At 37.7% G+C, this 22,944-nt stretch overlaps 2 protein-coding genes across 3 annotated transcripts in view; one reads left to right on the forward strand and one right to left on the reverse strand.

The window, feature by feature from the left end:
- LOC588746 (26S proteasome non-ATPase regulatory subunit 1) lies at nucleotides 1-16,442 on the forward strand. The gene is made up of 17 exons (XM_030982242.1): nucleotides 1-113; nucleotides 2,064-2,107; nucleotides 3,126-3,199; nucleotides 4,692-4,755; nucleotides 5,257-5,362; nucleotides 5,858-6,060; nucleotides 6,866-6,943; nucleotides 7,473-7,607; nucleotides 9,409-9,572; nucleotides 10,133-10,211; nucleotides 10,624-10,764; nucleotides 11,976-12,064; nucleotides 13,333-13,585; nucleotides 14,151-14,262; nucleotides 14,660-14,736; nucleotides 15,552-15,611; nucleotides 16,203-16,442. The coding sequence occupies exons 1-17, from the start codon at nucleotides 95-97 to the stop codon at nucleotides 16,425-16,427; spliced, it is 1,923 nt and encodes a 640-aa protein (XP_030838102.1). The 5' UTR covers nucleotides 1-94; the 3' UTR covers nucleotides 16,428-16,442.
- Nucleotides 16,443-19,130: 2,688 nt separating this feature from the next.
- The window catches only part of LOC105440540 (5-hydroxytryptamine receptor 2A-like), a 32,621-nt gene continuing 28,807 nt past the window's right edge, over nucleotides 19,131-22,944 (reverse strand). For both annotated transcript variants that reach the window (XM_011670843.2, XM_011670842.2), the window contains exons 3-4: nucleotides 21,548-21,964; nucleotides 19,131-21,096 (exon numbers count right to left, since the gene is read on the reverse strand). In XM_011670843.2, the coding sequence (XP_011669145.2) occupies nucleotides 20,018-21,096; nucleotides 21,548-21,890 (1,422 nt within the window). In that variant the 5' untranslated portion in view covers nucleotides 21,891-21,964 and the 3' untranslated portion in view covers nucleotides 19,131-20,017. The remainder of the gene's footprint in view (nucleotides 21,097-21,547; nucleotides 21,965-22,944) is intronic.

Consider the following 22,944-nt stretch of genomic DNA (forward strand, 5'->3'; position numbering starts at 1 on the left):
ACGTTTTCTATCTTAAATTTGTTAAAACAAGTGCCCGGTGCTGTTCCAGATTATTTTCAGTGATTTCAAACAGGGAAGGCGTTCTAATATCGATATGAAGATTACATCAGCAGGTACTTTCATTTTTTAATTATATTGAAAATGTTGTGTTTGTGTATATTTCAATGGGTATGTCTTATAGCAGTTGGATGGAATTGACGTGAGAAAAGTTTGCTGACTCACCTACATTGCCCTGTCCCACACGTTCATATCTGTGTAGTAAGTTTCATTTGTTTCTCCAAATCTCTGTATGTGGTGCAGCTGCAGGTAGACTAGGCTAGGCAAAATACATATTCACAAAATTGACTTGAAAAAAGTTGAAATCACATCTGACAATTAGTCTGAACCACATCAGGAGCAAATTTGAAGAAATTTTCCTTTTAGTTTTACTGGGCGTAGAGTAAAGGAGGGGGTAATCGACCGTCGACAGTTTTCGGCCGGTCCGTTGGATGCATGGAAAATCCCTTTAGAGTAAAGGAACCGGTTTTCGGCCACTTAAGACAAAATCCTATTTTTTTTTACCCTTTACTTCCTATTTATAATCATTTTTTGTTCAAATCATGAAGCAAATATTATTATTTAAACAAAACAAGAATCCCAGAAAAAAATCACGAATTGCCATGACAATATTCATTTCAATTTTCACTGTTTCGGAGTCAGTTTTCGGCATAGCGTACCAGTTTTCGGCCGCATGTACAAAGTCAATAGGAAGCGCGCGCACGCGCCGTGCGTTTCCGTGCTGATCTATAGCACTAGCGGGCGGAGCAGATATCCCACGCCGGAGCTCCCCGGAGCTCGCCAGGCCGAAAACTAGTACTGCGGTGATCGGATATTGGAATGTGAATTAGACAGAGATATCGTGTGTGCGTTGCGGTGTGCGGCTGCATTGATTTAATACATGCGATGAGATACTTTTGAGCTTGCGACTAGCACAAAATCGGGCTCTAAATCTGAAAAATACTTGAAATAAAGCTCATTTTATGGTACCCATATTTCTTACAGACACGCATAAGATACTCGATTTTTCAGATCCGGGTAGCGGGACCGCCGATTACATCGCTAAAATGTGATATTTTAGGATATATTTTTCATCGCAAATGTGGTTCTTCAGTGACACTGGCATGGTATGGTATGTGTGGGATATGTGTTATGCTATTATGTGATGTATTTTAGAGGGATCTTACCTTGCATCCAACCAATCGGCCTAAAACTGGAGCTGGCCGATTACCGGCTCCTTTACTCTATTTAAAATACATTGCATAATAGCATATCACATATCCCACACATACCATATCATGCCAGAGTCACTGAAGAACCACATTTGCAATGGAAAATATATCCTTAAATATCACATTTTAGTGATGTAATCAGCGGTCCCACTACCCGAATCTGAAAAATTGAATATCTTACGCGTGTCTGACATGTCAGTGTGTTATGTAATATTACGTATTGGCCTTGCCATTGCACTGTTAAGTTGCGCTTAAGTTAAATTCAAAGCCGCTCGAGCCGCTCAGCCAATGAGAGAGCGTTAACTGTGTGCACAGTGCTCAATGCGGAAAGTTCTACTAGAGTAAAGGAGGGAGTTTTCGGCCATTTAACTCATATCCTGCCATAAGGCCGCATGCACGCTATCGCGAATGGAGGCTTCACGCTAGCGAGCCACAGCTTAACTGTTCATTTTTCCTCTTGTTTCTTTGGTTGTACCCCTGACAGGGTTGATATCGATTATCTGAGGCTTTATCAAGTCCATGTGGTGAAAATGTTTTTCCTGTTTGAATTTGAAGCTTGGGACTCACAAAAAATGTCGAGAAATTCAACAAAGATAACTATCTAACCAATCCTCCCCAAACAAATAATAATAATATATTTACATTTGGAAATGAAGTCTATACTCGACCTTCATTCCATAAACATATGGTTTTCAACAGCTAAGCATTGTGTGTACCAGACTCATCAATTTGTCTATATTGCTATCTAAAATTTTAACCAAATTTCAAAATGCATTCTTATTTGTTTCCTTCTAGGAGGGGTGATCTCTCTTCTGGACGAGCCAGACTTTCAGCTCCAGGTAATGTGCTAGAAATTTTTAAACATCAACTTTATGTGTGCCTAGTGCCAAGTAAAGGCTTGTTCAAACAGCTGCAAAAAATGCCTTGATTTTTATTGTGTAAATGAATAGCGACTGTGAGCAACAGAGGACCTTGTCTATTTGATGAGCATTGTGTTATCAGATACAGAAATGTGAAGCGTATGACACTGTAATTAGGTCATTTAAAAAAAAGCCCCAGTCTAAGACCAGGGGGGTGTTTCACAAAGATCCTAAGTCAAACTTAACTCTAAGTTGGACTTTAAAATTATGGAGAGCCATTTGTGGCCTTAGAATAAAATATATTCAAAAGCGAAATTGAAGTATTTTAGACTTTTTATAAATTCCACATCAAGAACATGAAATCTCCTTGAAGATAGAAAATATGAATGATTTGAATCAACATTTTACGCCTTTCAAAATAACTTTTACAAAATATTTTCAAAGTCGCTAACGGCTTTCCATAATTTTTAAGTCCAACTTAGAGTTAAGTTCAACTTAGGATCTTTGTGAAACACCCCCCAGGTATTTGAAAAAGCTTATATGTTTGCAGACACTCGATTGAATTGAGAAAACCTTGGAGACAGAATTAAATACAATTAGTATTTTGTTCGATTTACATGTTTGAAATTTCATATTTCATTGTCAGTTTGGAATTAAAACACCAAATATAAATTTACTTATACATACATATTTACTTATGTGCATATATTGTGTGCGGGTAAGCCTGAATCCAATGACCGGGGTAATAATATATATCTGTAAAGCGCTTTGAGAGGGCCTTCGGTCCTGAAAAGCGCTATATAAGAACGAGCTATTATTATTATACGGTATAAAGAATAAATGAATGACCATTCATGTATCTTGTTAACATTTTTGCAGTGACGAAATTAATGAAGCATTGGATCTAGAGTACTTTAGACAGTTATCAGAAAAGAAAGCTTTGTGGCTGCAAAAGAAATACAATGTAATCTTTCTTTCCGCCCACATTTTCATTTAGTCCTTTGCATTGGAGAGGCTGAACCAACTTGTGGATGACTTCTGGGCAGAGATCGCAGACACAGTTGAAAAGATGTAAGCGTATACAGATGATTCATGCATATGAGTTCAGCACCGTATTTGCCTGCATTATTGGCCGCAGCGCCGTATAGACCGCACCCCCGATTTTGACATTTCGTAGACGGAAGGAAGGAAAGGAAAAAAGGGGGGGGGGGGGGAAGGTGCAACGCTACATGACTACAATTTTAAGGAAAAAAACTTGTTTAAAAGTGTATTTACCTCAAAAATTATTGTAATTTAGCTTCGCCGATATATACCCCTACCTACCACAATGCAATGCAAAATTGCCTGAAATGGATACAAAGAAAAGCAGATGCACAGTTGCGGTGCGCGGTAGCTCCGTTGCGGTCCATACTTTAGCGATGCGCTGGCACGAACTTTGATATAGTTCTACCCGTAGTTTTTGCTTGAAAAATAATTCATGAAGTTTATTCAGGAGATTGACAAAACTTCATGTCAACAATGCAACACATAATTTTCGGTAAGATGTGTGGAGTTATTTTAGAAATTTCCTGTACCATTGTACGTTGACTGGTATAGTCATTGTAGTCCCATATGTAAGCATACATGCTGTTTTGACCGGCGATTCAGTGTTCGAGGTGACCCGATTTTGACTGTTACGCATAGGCCGCACCCAGACTTTTTGATATTTTCTCTTTCGAAAATACTGCTGCCTTTACGCCGGCGAATACGGTATACTATCTATTCATGTTTGTTCCGAGGCTGTTAGCATCTATTGTATGAAGCTGTCGGCTTGAGTACGATAGATGCACATAAAATTATGAGCGAATAATTTCTTGTTATGAGAGAATGAAGGCATCTTACGTTATCAGGTTAGCTTCCCCTGCATTATCCTTCTAAAAGAAGGATCATTTTGCCCGTGAACACGTTACAGCTCTCACAGCCATTATCCAGATAATGGCAGAGAAAGTCAGTTTCTATTATGCAAAATGATGAAGGCTTCAGTCAACAGCCTGGGTTGGGTTCAAACCTATGATCTTTGATTTGACAGGCAGACTCTTTACCGTCTATCTGAACCAAATCATCTCTATATGGCATTGTGTACTTCTAAATTTTGTTGGATATGACTGGAAACTGGTGCACAGTTTTATTTTTAAATGGTGATAGTCTCAGTGCATTTGCCACAACTTTTATTCACACACGATCTTTAAAAACCACATGGACATATTGGCCCGATTATCACCCTATTGATTTGCCAAAGAATACACAATTTCACGTCCCCTACTGATGTTTACACGTTTATGTAATGTACCGGTACATGTAATTTTCATGTACATTACATGTAGTAAAGATTATTAGCAATTTATAAACAAATTGATTATTCAAATCATATTGTAACACCTTGTACCATCATCTCTCTTTTCTCATTGCCTTCCTCTTTCTCTCTTTATTTCTCACTCTTCTCTTTCTCTCTCCCTCTTTCTTGCTGTGCTGTCTCTCTCTCTCTCTCTCTCTCTCTTTCTCTCTCTCTCTCTCTTCCACACAGTGAGATGCTGTATGAAGATGAGTCTTTTCCAGAGAGGGGACTGGCAGCTCTTGTTGCATCAAAGGTATGTTGACCATGTTTTATTTCTTTTCACATAACTTTTACTGGCTGATGAAAGATATATATTGCTCATACTGTTAGAACTACACTGGTACATGTCAAATAATTCACATCATAGTATAGTGAGAAATCTGAATTATGTGGTGAATCTCAGTAGAAAATTTGAAATGTAACTCGCCAATACATAATCTGAAAATCTTTTTTTTGTGTGTGTATTTTTCTTCACTTTTTCCAAACTTGAATATAAGAACAGGCATTTTTGTTTTTGTTCATGTTTTGGTGAGATTTATATTGGTTGGCACTCATTGGTATCAGGAATTAGTATGCGATTACATTTGAGAATCATTTCAGGAAATACAGGATTATTTTCTTGTGCAAATTTAATTCAAGTCTTAACAAGGCTGATATACATGTATGAATCTTCATTATATCTATAACCATTGACGTTATTCCCTTCTGTGACAAATCCTTAGAAAGTCTGTGTTTTGAAATGTTTGTCACGTAGGTCTATTATCATCTTGGTGCCTTCGAGGAGTCCCTGACATATGCTCTAGGAGCGGGAAATCTCTTTAATGTCAACGCAACGGCTGAGTACGAAGAGACAACCATCTGTGAGTCAAATATTTTTGAAAAATATTTACTGCCTTGAGTGACTTGTTTAAAAATACTGCCTACAATAGTGTTGACAAATTGTTCTCTTTATCTTGCTTGTATATTTAGTTTAGCATTTACTTATAATCAATTGGTTTTTGGTTGGTTAAAAAAAAAATTCAGCATGACTTTGAACACATCTGACTGGGGAAAAGACTAGAGGAACTTGACATAAAAGCCTTTTTGTTCTCTTCTGTTTGATATTCAAAGTAGTGATTAATTTACAAGTACCTACCATGAATTAAGTCCACATGCTTTTATTTTTGTAGTGGTTCAAAATTCAGTTCAAGCTTTCTGAATAGGAAAGGGAGCCACAAATCAGTAAATGATATGACTATCCAATTGAAAGCATTTTTTAAAGCTGAACATTTTGGGGAGATATGAATTGGATTGTCTTGGGGGCTAGATTTCAATTGATATGTCAATAACTGAATATGAATCTATTCACCACACAGCTAAGTGCATTGACTTCTATACCAAGCTGCGTGTGCACAACCACGATCACCCAGATGAACCAAAGGCTATCGATTCTCGCCTGGAAGAGATAGTTAATAGGATGTTCCAGCGTTGCTTCGAGCAGCGTCTCTACAAACAAGCCATCGGTATTGCTCTGGAAACCAGGAGGATTGATGTCTTTGAGAAGGCTATCCTTAGTTCAGTGAGTACCTGAATGATGATGGTGATGATGATGATGGTGGTGATGATGATGATGGTGGCAATGATGATGATGATGATGATGTTGGTGATGATGATGGTGTTTAACGATGGTGGCGATGATGATAGTGGTGATGATGATGGTGTTGATGATGATGATGATAGTGGCAATGATGGTGATGATGATGATGTTGGTGATGATGATGGTGGTGGTAATGATGGTGGCTATGATGATAGTGGTGATGATGATGGTGTTGATGATGATGATGATAGTGGCAATGATGGTGATGATGATGATGATGGTGGTGATGATGATGGTGATGATGATGTTGGTGGTGATGATGATGATGGTGGTGGTGGTGATGATAGTGACGACAATGGTGATAAAGATGATGATTATGATAGTGATGATGATAAAGATGATTGATAATGATGGCGATTTTATGTGATGATGACAGTGACATCGATGATGTAGTGATGCACTTTGAAAATAATTAAATTCTAGTAATTTTGTGTGTGGGAGCGAAATGGCATTTTTTGTCACAAAAAAAATCAAAGTGACCAAAACTTTTCACCAAATTAAACTTTCTCAGGTATATTGATCTCAAATTTTGGATATATATGTAACTTATTCACCATCCATCAAATTTCTTTTAATTTGTGTATTTGTCTGCTTTCATTGAGACTTTCGGAGCAATTTTCTATAAAAGTTGGCTTTCTCTTTAACCTTTTTACAGGGCAAGACAGAAGCAGGATGAGAGTTTTATACAGACTTTCCTTAAATTGATTATCATTTGTTCTCATTTCAGGATGATGTGAAGGGAATGTTGAAGTACAGTGTGAACATCGTCATGTCACTACTCCAAGAGAAAACATTCCGAAGCACAGTAAGTATCAAAGCCCATATAAGGTTCATTCACATATGACGTAGTAAACCCCCCAGCTTTAAATTTTTTTTTTTTTAATAAATGTAACTTGTTCTTGTCTTCCATAAGCAGTCTTTGTGTATACAGAGATACCAACCAGCAATATTAAATCGTATTTAGTACATTTTTGTTATTTTTTTATTTTTTTAAAACCCCATAAAAACAGCAGAATCGCATAGAAACATGTACAAGTAAACCCCTGCAACCCCCAAAAAAACTTTGTTTTACAATTTTCTCATTAAATTTTAATGAAAGAGCAAACATTTTACTTGACCGTACTTACCAGAACAACATTTTTCAGAAATTTTTACCAGTGGTAGTGTCGAGTTTTCGTGAAAATCTGATTTTTTAGGATACTCAGTCTGTTTTTTTTTGTGTCAAGAGGTTGGCATATCTGAGTATAGGTCCTTGCTGTACCTACACAATACATCATTTGAAGGGAGATACAGCTCAAATTAGTGAAGTTTTCAATACAATTGCTCATTCTCAGATCTTGCGCATGCTGGTTCGTCTGTACCTCAACTTGGCAACCCCAGACTTCATTAACGTCTGTCAGTGTCTCATCTTCTTAGACGATCCTCCTGCCGTTGCTGATATCCTTGACAAGCTCATCTTGGAAGGAGGGGTAAGGTCGCCATTTTTTTTTTTAGTAGAGAGAGTGAGAGGGAGATGGTACTTTCCCAAAATTTTCTGACAAGCGAAATAAATTTCACATTTTGTCAAAGTAAATTTCCAGAAAAATATGGTATTTTCCCCAAATTCTCTGACAAGCGAAACAAAATAAGTTTTCACATTTTTTAAGAGCTTATTTAAACAACATATGTTGGTACACTCCCAAACTTTCTGACAGGCAATACAAAAGTAAGTTTTTTTGCATTTCGTAAAAGCTAAAAAATTTACTAAAAATATAATGTGTTTTTTTCCCAATATTTTCTGACAAGCGAAATGAAAATATGTTTTTGCTTTTTGCAGTTCCTAATTTAAAAAACGTCTGTGAAAAAGAAGAATTTGTTGATGTACCATATGGGTACATTTGTTATTTATGCACTTGAGGCTTCTTTTAGGGTGTTAGGTGGAAGGGGGGGGCAAGGGCTGGTTTTGGGTCAGTTGTAGTAAGATCTCCACCTGCAGTTGGGAAGGAGTCTGTGATTCTGTAAAAGAAAAAAAAAATAGGGGGGGGGGTACACTTCCAGAAAAAAAATGGGGCTAATTTATTCACGAAAATCTCTGATAGTCCCCATAAAATGCCTTTGGGATGTGAAATTTAAAGAGGGCTCATAAAATTTCAAATTAATTCACTACCAAAATCTCTAGGAGGGGGAAAGCTTATCACATGATTTTCAGCTGTTAATTTACTCACAAAATTCTCTGATAAAGCCAAATTGTTTAAGTACCTTTTGGGTCTCAGATTGAAAAAGAGGGCATATGGAACTTCAAACTTTATTCCAAAAATTTCTAGGGAAAAACGTTTATTACAGGTGCTAATTTACTCCGAAAAATCTGACAAGCAAGCTTTTTTATGCCTCCATTACGAAGTAGCCGGAGGCATTGGCCCGAATTCACAAAGCAAGGTTTGAGCTCAGACCAAGGTTTGAGCTCAAACCTCCTTTTGTTTCGCCAAACCTCCTTTTGTTATTTACAAACCTGGTTTGTAAATAACAAAGGGAGGTTTGGCGAAACAAAAGGAGGTTTGAGCTCAAACCTTGGTCTGAGCTCAAACCTTGCTTTGTGAATTCGGGCCATTATGTTTTCGGGTTGTCCGTCCGTCCGTACGTCCCATTCTCGTGATCGTGTTATCTGAAGAACCGATTGATGGATTCCTGCCAAACTTTGGTCATGTATGTATCTTGCAGGGCTGATGAACTGATTAGATGTTGGGGTCACGAGGTCAAAGGTCAAAGGTCACAGGGCTCATTATGTATGCAAAAATAGCTTGTGATCGCATTATCATTAGAACAGATTGATGGATTCCTGCCAAACTTAGATCATGTATGTATCTTGCAGAGCCAATGAACTGAGTAGATTCTTGGGTCATGAGGTCAAAGGTCATGGGCTCATTATGTATGCAAAAATAGCTTGTGAACGCATTCTCATTAGAACTGACATATGGATTACTATTTAACTCAGGACATCTTGCAGAGCCAATGAACTGAGTAGATTTTAGGGTCATGAGGTCAAAGATCAAAGGGTCATATATGTATATGAGAAATTGCTTGTAATCCCAATATTCTGAGAACCTGTTAATGGATTACAATTGAACTTGAATTTGAAAAATTTCTTTTGTTTTGGTTTGTAAAATTGCTCTATGATGGAGGCATCAAAGTTCCATCTAGTCACATATCTTTTTGGTTTGAAATCTAAAAGGGGAGCTGCAATAACTTTTGACTTTCAAACTCTTCAAATGCATATGTGGTTTCTCTTTATAGGACCAACCTCTAATGGCGTTCCAGATTGGATTTGACCTGTACGAGAGTGCTACACAACACTTCCTTTCCCGCGTCCAAGCTTCACTCAAGACTGTGGGCACACCCAGTACAGATAGCACCCCAGCTCCTGCAACCACACCAGCAGAAGGAGAGAAGAAGGAAGGGTAAGCCAACAAGAAAGAAGGATCAAGCAATGGATTGATGGATAGTTAGATAACACTACATATATTCCTTAGAACATAGAATAATAATACAAGAACAGAATTTGGAAGAGCCAGGTTATTCCTTATGTTATCTATTGTTTTGATAATTTTGTATGTATTTCTTTGTTATTTTTAACTCATACCTTTTATTTTTTTTATTGTTTTTATTTCACTTCTAACTATAATTCAATTATGCATACCCCAGCTGAAAAGTAGAAAGAACAATGCATAGATGAGATCAGTGATAGATACAAAACTGATTGATCAATGAACATGTGCAGACAAAATACTGTATTGTTTATATCTAGTAGTGGTGGTGGCTATTTTACCTGACTGCTAAGATTAAGAAAGCATAAATGCTTGTTAGTAAGCAACCAGAGGTCCTCTCTGAGAGACCTGAGGATTAATGCCTTACCTAAGGGCACTTGTGCATTGCCTTGGTTTTGAATCCGGGTCGCCGGGTTTTGAGACCACTGCTCTACCGACTGAGCTATCGCTTCTCCTCATTTTTCTATTTTCAGTGAAGCCATGGAAACAGATGTTGACAAAGCAGAGAAGATCGAAGCCCTTTCATCTCAAGCTCCTGTACCTGATGAACAGGTACGCTTCCAATTTAACCCAATATAGCCCGGGGAAGGGGGGGGGGGGGGCTTCTAAGCTCCTTCTCCCCCCCCCCCCCCCCCCCAAGATTTTTGTTAACATCTGTTTAAAAACACATCAAAAGATATACAAACAAACTGTTTGAATTCAACAATATAAATATAAAAACATTCATTGACTTTGAAAGAAGGATGAAGGGTGGTGGATCAACAAAGGCCATGCCTGTCAAGGCTGATTCCCTATATAACCACCCTTCAAGACAACAATGAAACAGACAGATTATATAACGTAGCATAATCACATAAAAACACAACATAACTATTTTCATAAATCACATAAAATGCAATTAGATCAAATATAACTACTCACTATTAAGAAGATAAGATTTATATATTTTATTTTACTTCTACAGTTATCCCCAGAGGAGAAGGAGCACAGAGATCAACTGAACAAGCTGACTCAGATTCTTAGCGGTAACCTCACCATAGCCCTTCATCTACAGTTCTTGATACGAAGCAACAAGACCGATATGCTTATCCTCAAAAACACCAAGGTCAGTGGAGCGCCCTTTTAGTTTTTGATTTTCCGTAGAAACTGTACCAGTTCTATCGGTAAACATCTTCCATGGCTGTAAGTGTCACGATGGAAGTAATATCTATTTCCATTAAATTTACCATTGCTCTTAATCTATATTTCTTGATATGTAGCAACAGGGTCAATATTCTTTTCCTCGAAAACACTAAGGTCAGCTAGGTGCCGTTTGATTTTCCTATAAAATTTTATTGAAAAATGGGGCATAAGATGACTTCCATGGCTGCAAAGTTCATGCTGGAGCGAACAGTTTCTGTTTCTGAAAGAGAAGGGGATTAAACAAATCTTGTTCCCTCAAAACTTGTTCTCATAAGCTGCGCTAAATTGCCACAGTTTATCTTGGCGGTTGTTTTGTGCACTGAATGCAAAGGAAGTGAGAATAATGAAGCAAGTGGATGCGCACAACCACAATGGTCCCACACATACTTAATTATCTGTTTGTTATGAGATACAAAAGTGAAGTGTAGTAAGCGTAAGTTCGCTTAAAGGTATAGAGCAGTTCTGGTCATGCGATTGCATTGTGAAAGAAATGTTGTGGAATCGATCAGAAAAGGTTGATCATCTAGCATATAAGTATTGATGTGTACTGCAAAGTTCTGAAATCATCAAAATGATAAGAAATTTGACCCAGTCTTGGTAAAGTTACAAGCACTGTACAGAAAGGTGTATATGGGACTGCCCTATATCTATCCAGTCCGGATATATATAATAATTTACCAAATATATCAATTAGTAGGCAGTTTCCCAGCAAAATTTGTATCATCACGTATTAGTCATAACACATTCTTTCACATGATTGGTAATAAGAGCTTCCATTTCATTGTTTGAGAGGAGGGCAGTTTCCAAAATGGTATTTACCTTTAAACAACGGCACATATGAACAAGCCTATATACATGTACATGTACAGCAATTAATCATAGATTGCAATGGAATTCCCCATAGACAAGAAAATTGCAATGTAACGTCATGATTCTTGTATTACAGAGAAAAGGGTGCCTGACATCAGTTCCAACATTCTTCTTTTGATAATATTAATGGCTGTATTTTGAAATGGTCAAATCCTGTGAATACTGATGAAAGTAAAGGAAATGTTGTGTTATCAATGCCTTTGTACATGTTCCTGTACATCCCACAATATTGTATTTGCTTTTCACTTTATTATATTTGTCCAGGAATCTGTGAGGAATTCAGTGTGTCACAATGCAACAGTCATCGCTAACTCTTTCATGCATTGTGGTACAACAAGTGATGCTTTCCTCAGGTAATTATTGCCTCACCAATTCTCCAGTCTTCTTTTGTTTTTCCCTATACCATATTAAAATTAATTATCACATGTAAATAAAGACTTTCAAAACCTTTGATAGCCAAGTTGAGGAAAATATTACACTATAGGAAATGCAGGTTCATCTAACCTTTTTTAATTGCTTTATTTAACCCTATTTTAACTGGGCTATTTCAGACCAGGTTTTTACTGGGGGGGGGGGGGGGGGGGGGGGGGGGGGGGGGGGGGGGGGGGGGGTCAATTTGACCCCCCCCCCCCCCCCCCCCCCCTAAGATCTCGGCCGTTTCACCGCCGATCGCCGCGAAAATTTGCATGCACGTCAAGTGAAGTGTATAGAATACTATGGTAATTTCAAAAATTCACTCATTTGCATATTTATGGTAATTTATGCAAATAAGGTCATCAAATTCACATTTCTGCCCATAAATCATAGATTATTCATGTTTTAAGTATTCTTTTTCACTACATATATTTATTACACCATTTGGAATAATAAAACAACACAAAAAATTGGAAGAGCCAGGTTATTCCTTATGTTATCTCTTGTTTTTATAATTTCTTATGTATTTCATTGTTTTTTTAACTTATGTATTTTATTGTTTTTGTTGTTTTATTTCATTTATAACTAAAATTCAACTATTTTGACCCCAAAACAAACATCTTAACTTTAAACAAGACTGAATAACCAATGTTTTATCTATTTTTAGGAAAAATGACTTTTACATATGTTTTGTACACAAATCACGAAAATGAGCGATTTTCAGCTGACATGCAAAGACTAAAGGTCACGTGACCTTGTAACCGTAGATCCGATTTTCGAAAAAATTGTTTTAAAAGATGCGTAAGACTCGAAAGTAAAAAGTCATGAAAGGAAAATTTTATATCTGCCGCGGTTTCGGAGTAGTCGCAAAATTTCTACAGGGGGGGGTCAAATTGACCCCCCTCCCCCCCAGTTAACATAGGGTTAAACAAAATTGTCTTCTACTTGTATTTGTGGAGAACTTTCATAAACTTTCCAAAAATAACTTACTTTAAATTGAAGCAGAAAAATCAGACAAACCAATCAAACAAAGTTTGAGCAAAATAGGACAACTAATAAGAAAGTTATGAACTTTTAATGATATGAAAACTTTTATGAACAGCCTTGCTCAAAATTTTCTGAATTTGTCTCAGTGCAACTGGGTAAACTTATCAATTTAGGAATCTCTTCCAATTACACATTAATAACGTTTTATTCACAACTGTAGAGACAACCTTGAATGGCTTGCTAGAGCCACCAACTGGGCCAAGTTCACTGCCACAGCCAGTCTAGGGGTCATCCATAGAGGTCATGAGAAGGAGGCCCTCAACCTGATGTCGACGTACCTCCCTAAAGATTCGACGGGCGGGAGCACGTACCAGGATGGGGGCGGTCTCTATGCCCTTGGTCTGATTCATGCCAATCACGGAGGAAATATCATTGAGTACTTGCTCGGTCAGTTGAAAGAGGCTACGTCAGAGGTATGTGAAATAATTGGTGGTGGTGATGATGGTGGTACTTGTTGTGTCAAGATGGAGGTGGTGGTCATGTTGCTGATGGCGATGGTGGTGGTAGTGGTGCCAGCATAGTGACGACACTAACAACTACACGTATGACAGGATTAGGGATTGTGATGGTGCTCATGTAATCTGAAAATGAGGGTTGGTAAATGGAGATGAAGATGATGATGATGATGATGATTATGTACTTCAGTGAGTCCATGAACTGGTAAGGCCGAAGTAAGTTTTTTAACTATAAAATGTGAATGAAAGATGATAATGGTGATGATGATGAGCCTAATAATACATGTAATTGAGATTGAGAAAGATGTGGGGAAGATCGTAACTGGTTCTGGAAGTTTGCTAAGGAAGGATGATACTGACTTTTGAACAATAGTTGTAGTGGGTACAAAATACATGTACAGTCACCAAGACAAGACATAATCAAATTATTGCATCTTTATCTAAGATTTACAAAGGACTACTTTTGGATAACTATCAACTGTTTGTTTCAATTCTTTCTCCCCCCCCCCCCCTCCTTCCTCAGATGGTGCGGCATGGAGGTTGTTTAGGTCTAGGTCTTGCTGCCATGGGAACAGCAAGACAAGATGTGTATGAACAGCTCAAGTGCAATCTCTATGAAGACGATGCAGTCACAGGTAATCTATCTCTCCAATTCTCTTTCTCTCACACACTCTCTATCACGCTCTCTCTCTCCATCTCTTTCTCGCTCTCTAACTCTCTCTTAACATCATATCCTGACTTCCCCAGTGTATTTTTTTTAAATTCCATTAAAAAAAATTGTTAAATCTGATCTTTTGCTATTGTCATAAATCAGTTGATCAAATAATGCCCATTTTGTGTAAACTTAACCATTAAAAATCCTTATTTTGAGGCCTCTGGATACCCTTTCCTAAATGCCTGAAAAGGTCAAAACCCATGAGCTTGCAGCCCCCCCCCCCCCCCCCCCCCCCCCCCCCCCCCCCGGACCATGATCCATGTATTTACTTAATTGATTGATTGATTAATTCATTCTTTGTTCATTGCATACCGTAGGTGAGGCTGCTGGTCTAGGCATGGGTCTAGTCATGGTCGGTACCAAGTCAGCTCAAGCCATTGAGGACATGGTCAGCGTAAGTATCCCGAATCCCAACAAATACAGTCAAACCTGTCTTGGAGGCCACCTCTATATAAAGGCCAGCTGTCTATAGTGGCCACCCCCCCCCCCCTAGAAGGAAACATGCTTTGTAGAACCTGTCTATAATTCCCACCTGTGTATAGTGGCCTCTTTTTGTGTTCCCCTTGAATGGCCTTGATAGACAGGTTTGACTGTATTTTTGCTGTCCTGAAGTTGCAATTTACAAAAGCTTTCCAAATATACTGACATATTTTTATGTCCATTTGATCTGATTACATTGAGTGTTAATTTAGGAAAAATACACTGCAAAGTGGCAGAGCCATATACAGTGGCACCTCGGACCAAGGAAATTCCCTTTTTTATGTTGAACCTTGATATATCATTAAACTTTAACAAACAACACCAACAGCAATGAAAGTACTAAGACACGTAGTCTTTGAACTGGTAAAATTCCTTAATATTACATGAGTTTGCTGTTACAGTGTTCTTTAAATAAAGGTCCCATTGTAATAAGATTTACAACTAGTGTATCAATTGGACTAAATGATAATGATAAAGTCAGGACTTTTTGTATATATAACCTTATTTGGGGATTTAACACTTTTAAGCATTTGAATTCTAAGCTAGAGGTAAAATAGATCAGGTCTATAGAAAATATTTGTTTAGTAATCAAATTACATCTAACAAGTAGACCCTCGTGTAATCTGGAATTTTCCTGGCAACAAGGAGATGTAGCAGCATAGAGTTGCAGCCTATTGTAAAGAAAACACAATAAGCCAATACATGTATTATTTCTCTTTTGTTTTGCAGTATGCTCAAGACACACAGCACGAGAAGATCCTGCGTGGCCTTTGTCTTGGAATTGCTCTGGTGAGTGCAAACCCTCATCTATCCTACAGGAAAAAAATCTTGTGTCAAGATTCAAAACTGATGTACTGTATGTCATACTGGTTTCTGGGCAATACTTTCTTCACCCTCTGCCCATATTGAGTGAAATTTCGGTTTTCCGCATCCAAAGCGGTTAATATGAGAAGATCAAAGCAGATTTAAGGATTGAAAAGTATGCACTGACATATATTTTTCACTTGTTGATACCCTTCTCTTGGAGAATTTTCCTTGGTATTATCTTTTTGTGATATTCCCTAAGCTTGGTACTGGCACCAAAAGTTTTATACACTGGTGAATACCCTGCATACAAACATATCAAGTGTGGATGTAATGAGGCACCTCTTTCCAATGCAATTTGTTGGTTATGTATTTGATGGAATCCAGAAGAACTCAACTCAATTCATGTTAATTAAAAAGAAACAACCAGAAGAAGAAATCTGTTTTATCCGTTTTTGATCTATATTTTTACCATTTACATATTAACATCAAGAATTTCCATTGTTAAAAGTATGGAGAGTAAAGATGAATCTTATGAACCTTATTTAATTGCACTGCTTCTGACTTGCCCATTAGACTATGTACGGTCGCCTTGAAGAGGCCGATACTCTGATCGAGAGTCTGAGCCGAGACAAGGACCCCATCTTAAGACGGTCCGGGATGTACACCGTTGCCCTTGCCTATTGCGGCACCGGCAACAACAAGGCCATCAGGAAGCTTCTCCACTTCGCGGTCAGCGATGTCGATGATGATGTCCGCAGGGCCGCCGTCACCTCCCTCGGTTTCTTACTCTTCAGGTGAGTGGGTGTTGGCGTTGTAATATGTGCTCTTAACCCACTACCTACAGGAACCGGGTAGCTCATGTATAAAGGCTATGTGAATGAGAGAAATCGGGGGTCAGTGGGTTGACCCCTCCCTGCTGTGCCATAGGTGACAAATCCTGTCCAAAATTTGTCAGGTTCAAACTATATGTGTGAACTAAGAATGTCTTCTTTCTTTTTTTCCCAGAAACAAAACATGTACCTGCATGAATAAGTTAATTCCCACAGTAGATATTTTTTGCTCAATGTATTAACCCCTGGGCTTTTGAATGCACTCAATTTCTTAGAATTGTAGTACAAAGGAACTTCAACCTTTCCAAAGGCAGTGTGTCGTTAAAAAAAATGAGCATCTGTCTCAATTTTACTCATGCAAATGTTTGAACAATGTTTGCTCGAAGAAAATGTTGCTAGCACAGAAGAGGGGTTAACCTAATCTTACCACCAAATATTCTCTGTCAGTACATGCTTAAAACCTCTGTGTACAGTTGTACGTGTGTGTGTGTGTTTATGTTTGCTGTTGGGGTTTTTTAAGTACAGGAATATATCCATCTGATGTTATTATTTCATTTTTTGAGACTGAATTTTAATGTCATTATTTAGAGGATGTGCGCAACTTAGTATCAAATTCTAGAATGTTGTATCCATGCAAACTATAAAGCCAACAACGAGACCGACTGATATCTCATTAAGTGACTATGGCCCCGTCTCTTGAAGAGTTTGATTCAAAGTAACTCAAATCACCTATTGTTTGATATCAAACACATCTCCTAACAGTTGAAGGCATAGCCTACTGTTACTTTTAGAATCCCTGCTTGTAATTTTTATTATGCAGTAGTGTTCATTTGAATATTCATTATATACCTCACTTTAGAAATCTAGCCATCTGATTTTGTCGAAATTGGAGTCGTGATTTTTAGCCATGCCGCCTACCAGTCAATAGTCTTTTAAAAAATGCCCTCATGCTGCGATCCCTATGGTTTACATGTTAAAATTGTCTTAGTGCGGACACCATACAGTGCTTTTTGTCTGCAATTCGCAGATGATTGAAACTTTCAGTCATTTTCCAGCGAAGATTAACAGACTGTGTCTCTGATTTTCCGTCATGTTTAACCAATCTTTACTCAATAAAAGGATAAGATAATTCTTGGTAGATTTTTGTTTCAGTTCGGCATATAAAAGACATATCGACTGCTTTAATATTCAAAGTCTGGCTCTCAAGGCAGTCGATATCTATAATATTCACCTGAGAGTTACATTGTGGCTACATCCGGATTTAGACTGTGATCAATTGAGACGAAGAGGACCTCTTTATAATACAGAGCCTTGAAATCACAGAGATTATGATGATGATAATGATTAGTACTATGATTGTGATGATGGTAATGAAGATGATGACAAATGATTACGAAAATATGGGATGTCTTGTACTTTAAGTGATTTCTTGCAATGCCCCAGGTCATTATGTTCTTCTGTAGATTTTCGTTCTGTATGCAGATCAAACATAAAAAATGAACAGTTTTTTTTTTCTTCTTTCCATTTCATTTAATACTTAAAACACAGATTATCATTTCATTATCAGAAAACGATGAACGATGAAATATACTGATATTTTGAATATAATGGTAGTTTTGCGTATATTTGGCCTCTTCTATTTATTTACCGATATTCTATATCTTTAGGCTATGTAACGTACATGTATAGTATATAGGTACATGTGCCTACAACTTGAACTCTTTTTCAAACAAAACCTCTTTAATATCATTGTACATGTATGTGTGGTTTCATATAAATAAATAATTTATATAGATGCATTTTGAATCCTTCAATGAACTTCACTCTAGAGAATTAGTATTGAACACTCAACAATTACATTCAATCATAATCAACGAAAGAACTTTGACATGTAGATAAATGCACATTTTACCAAGACAAATCCTCTTATGAAATCAAATATTTAGTATCAATGATAATTCTTGCATTTACTGTAAAGTAATTTGGTCAACTTATTTTTTATTTCTACGACTTGCAAACAAAGTGATGTTCATACACATGCATCCTGTAACCAATAGTAAGAGTGATGTTCATACACATGCATCCTGTAACCAATAGTAAAAAATGATTTGCATTGGTCATTAAAAACTAAAAATCTACCAATATAATTTAAAAAAAAATATTTTGAGATGCATTTATTTTTTCATATCTATCAAATATATTAATTTATGACTTATAATATATTATTTATATATTTATTTATAACAATTTTGAAATGTTATACAAAAATGTCCCCAAAATTGCATTTTAAAGTTTTTCTTGAGTGACTCCCACATTAGGCTATTCTTTCTGCACTTCTTTTTCCTTCAAATATTGCTTCAATGTGGTTAGTAACTTCAGTTAAAGGTAAAGACCAGTATTGGAAACGCCCCAATTTCAAAAAATGAAATGGAAGCTCTCATTACCAATCATGTGAAAGAATATGTTTTGACTAATACATGATGATAAAAAATTTGCCGGGAAACCGCCTACTAATTCATATATTTGGTAAATTTGTTTCTCTCATGGTCTGTGAGATATAGAGTAGTCCCATATACATCTTTCTGTGTATAGTGCTTGTAACTTTACGAAGAATGGGCCAAATTTCTTATCATTTTGATGATTCCAGAACCTTGCAGATGCTAGATGCTAGATGATCGACCTTTTCTGATCAATTCCATAACGTTTCTTTCACAATGCAATTGCATGACCAGAACTGGTCTTTACATTTAACCCATTGCATACTGGGACAGAGTGGTTCTTAGGGAATATGAGAATTCAGTAGTCAATGTGTTAATACGGGAAAGAATATCTATTTTTACCCTTTTCCATACACGTGGGTACAAAACTGTATTGTCCTAAAGACAGTTTAATTGAATCACTTGAAAGTGAAAGTCTTTTATGTGGTAAAATGTCAGGAATAAATCTAAGTTTTTATGACAAATTATCATCGTTTAGTAAGAGAAAAGAAATATCAATAAGAATAATGAATTCTTTTCTTTTTGCAGTGCAGTACAGAATAGGTTAACAAATAGATACAGGTACCATCTGGGCTAGAGGGGTAATGTTTTAGGAGCTTCATACCATTAATTACCACCGATTGATCATCACCGATTTATCACCCAGCTTCCCATAACTTTTAGTGGACCAATAGTCCAACATGTGGATTTTCAGGAGTTAAACAGTATCTTTTTATCCGTCGTCACCTCAGTTCCCTTTTTAGTCAGCTATTACATACTATACATCTCACATACTTAATTATTACACGTATGCTGCAGTGTCTAGATGATAATTTGTTTCATGAAGCACAAGGAGTTGTAGCAATAAATATTTCTTTTCACACCATATCGTATTCTTTCTATTGATATCTACATGAACAAGAGCATCTTAAAACTATAGGGGTTCTGTTTAACGACCATGTATCCCATTTCCACCCTTTTTTTTCTAGCAAAAATACCTAATATTTCAGTGTCAAACTTTTTAGCACTAGTCAGAAAAGCATAGATATGATATGATATGTTTACAAAGATTATCGTCATATCACTGGGATGCCTCTGGCAATGACCAAAGAGTGTTACCATTGCGATTCATGCTGCCATCGTAGGCAACAAACTTACGCCGCATAGGGATGCTCCTGTCTGGACCCCTTTCTCTACCCCTCTCAGAGATTTTAAAGGGATTTCTCTTTGGGAGGGTGTAATACCTATTGCATGATAAGAGCCCGATGAAAGCTTGTCTGAATCGGACGTTGAAGGCTGTATAGATGAATGGATTCACCATGCTGGACCCCCAGCCAATCCATGTGCAGATTGTAAACACGGTTGCATCAAGGGCACAACTGGGACAGAGCGCGCCGATGATATTTGCCACAAAGAACGGCGTCCAACCCACCACAAAGGTAGTAAAGACCAGTCCGAGTACCTTGCTGGCTCGTTGCTCAGTGCTGAGCCGTTTCATACCACTCCGGCCTTGGTGCGACATAGTTCGTCTAAGGCTGAGATGAGTTGCATTTGGCTTAAGACCACTGTTGTCGCTATTGATTGATGAGAGAGATGATTGAGACAGTCGGCACTCTTTTGGGGTTGGCAAGCTTTCAATGCTTGAGGTATCGCACTTGGTGTCTTTGACAGGCTCAAAGCCATTCCTCTTTGCCATCTGCAGAACGAACCTTGGATAGGTCTTCTGTTTGTCTTTGTTGTGGATCATGTCGCTAGTCTCTCCCTCCTTGCAGAGTTTCATCTTCTTGTAAAGAGTATAAGTTGTTAGGCAGTACGTGATGATGACGATGCACAGTGGGATGAAGAATGCTACGACCGATCCATAGATCATAAAGTGGATGTTGGTTACTGCACATTGGCCATTGTTGAGGACCGTTGCAGGTTGCAAGAAGCCCATGATGCAAAGAGGACTGGACAGTCCCGCTGCACAGGCCCAGACGATGCAGATCTTGATGATGATACCACGTCTTGTTCTTGGTTGGCGTTTGTTGCGCAGTGGGTCGCTGATCGCCAGGTAGCGGTCGATACTGATGGTACACATGTGCAGTATGGACGATGTGCAGCAGAAGACGTCCATGGTGGTCCAGATATCGCACATACTAAGGCCCATTGACCAGTGTCCTGAAAGGCAAAGATAATTAATGTTTAAATAAAGATAAAATAAAGATAAATAATAGCCTAATAATAGCCTAATAGTCCACTCCAAATTTTATTAAACCGAAACGAAATTTATAGATGTAGGAAATCCAGCTCAAATATTTAGGATGTTTCTTTTCAATAACTAGCAAATCTTTTGCAAGACCTGTTACATTTTGATCTGCATGCAATGCCCATTCTTGTGAATATTTTCATTATCTCTCTCAAGTAAAACATCCTCCTCACTACAGTACAACTGTCCAGGGACCTGTTTCACAAAACCTTTTTTCAATGACAAATGACAAAAATCAGTTAAAATTTGCTGATAAGCAATCAGAAGCAAGGATTTCAGTAGCTTATAACGAAAACTGTCATTTGTCACTGATGACAAGTTTTATAAAACATCCTCCCAGGATGTACTTGTAGGATATCTTACCTAGTAGGTCTTTTGTAAGTCCAAATGGCATGACGAGCAGCGCCACCAAGAGGTCGGCAATGGCCATGGAGAAGAGGAAAAGATTGGTCAGGTTGTGTAGCCTGCGATCCCTGCTAATGGCCAAGCACACCAGGAGGTTTCCAATGATGGTGCAAAGGATGATAGGTATCAGAAGCAATACAGGCCAGCTGAGGCCACCATCGGATACAACATCATTGTTGTTGTAGTCTGTTTCTGTGTTTAACGGCAGTGCTGTGTTGTTGTTGTTGGTGAGGTAGTTGTTAAGTATAGCCTCGGTAGGATGTAGGGTTGATGTCCAGGTAGTTGCCATGGTTACCTTCATCACCAGTGTGGCAACCTGGAGAGGATCATCTCAGATAGGCCTCCAAGTGTCCTTCAATATTGTTGATGGGTGTCCTATTAAAAGAGAATGAAAACAACCAACCATTAGCGAGAATATAATTCACACTGACTAGACAATGGAGATTCATGGTTACATGTATATATTTTTCTACCAGCATATTTGCGTGTGGGTGTTAGAATGCTAAGAAATTAATAGAGATGTCCATTTTCTATGGAGAGCTTTTTTTTAAGGCAGTAAGGACTGAAAGACAACTTAGTAAACATTTGCTGGTTTTAAATAGACATATGATATTAATGCATTGTCAAGTAAAACAATAATAATTTTTTTAAAAAATGGGTGGGGGGGGGGGGGACATGTCTCCCTGTTCCCCTGTTCCCCTGTTGAAACCCTTGCTCAGCAGCCTCAGCTTGCTAATAACTAGTTAATAATTTACAGTCCGATTAGCCAGTTGTCGTAGGATAATGTGGTTTATGACATACAGTAGAGTAGTAATACAAGTAGAAATAATTACAGTCCCTTAGGCATAGTGAAGGTGTCTTGATGAGAGGCGTGAATGCCTTTTTTAAGGTTTGATTTAAGATGACCAGTAGGTATCATACGTACAAGGACACAGCGTAACGAGCGGAAACCAATGACTTGGCCGGAAAGGTTGTTTACATAGCAACCATGTCACCACTAACATTCTGTTTTTCTTTTGTTACAATCATGTTAAAGATACTATGTCCCTTTTGCAGCCAACATCAAATTCTGTAGAACTTTGCACTCTTTTGCAGGAATTATGAATAAGTCAGGTATGTCCTATCTGAGAAATTTAAACGTTAGCAGTGTCCTAGTATTTAAATTATGCAAGGAAATCTGTTTACTTTCTAGACTTCACTGCCACACACTATTGGGTGACTGACTGACATCTTTTTTTCTTTGGTAATTACATACATAACTGAGCTGTATCATTTGGATAATTCCATGACTTCACAGTATAACACCAGTACTTAGTGCTACATGATTAACCTTTTCTAACGCTTCTCACAGTTTC

Source organism: Strongylocentrotus purpuratus, unplaced genomic scaffold (genome assembly GCF_000002235.5).
Source record: "Strongylocentrotus purpuratus isolate Spur 01 unplaced genomic scaffold, Spur_5.0 spur5_scaffold_12, whole genome shotgun sequence".
Classification (NCBI taxonomy): Eukaryota; Metazoa; Echinodermata; class Echinoidea; order Camarodonta; family Strongylocentrotidae; genus Strongylocentrotus; species Strongylocentrotus purpuratus.

Excerpts from the sequence above, each read along its gene's own strand:
- LOC588746 (XM_030982242.1), top strand. Across the intron at positions 5,363-5,857 it reads GTACGAAGAGACAACCATCT|CTAAGTGCATTGACTTCTAT; the intron begins GTGAGTCAAATA and ends TTCACCACACAG. Across the intron at positions 7,608-9,408 it reads AGCTCATCTTGGAAGGAGGG|GACCAACCTCTAATGGCGTT; the intron begins GTAAGGTCGCCA and ends TTCTCTTTATAG.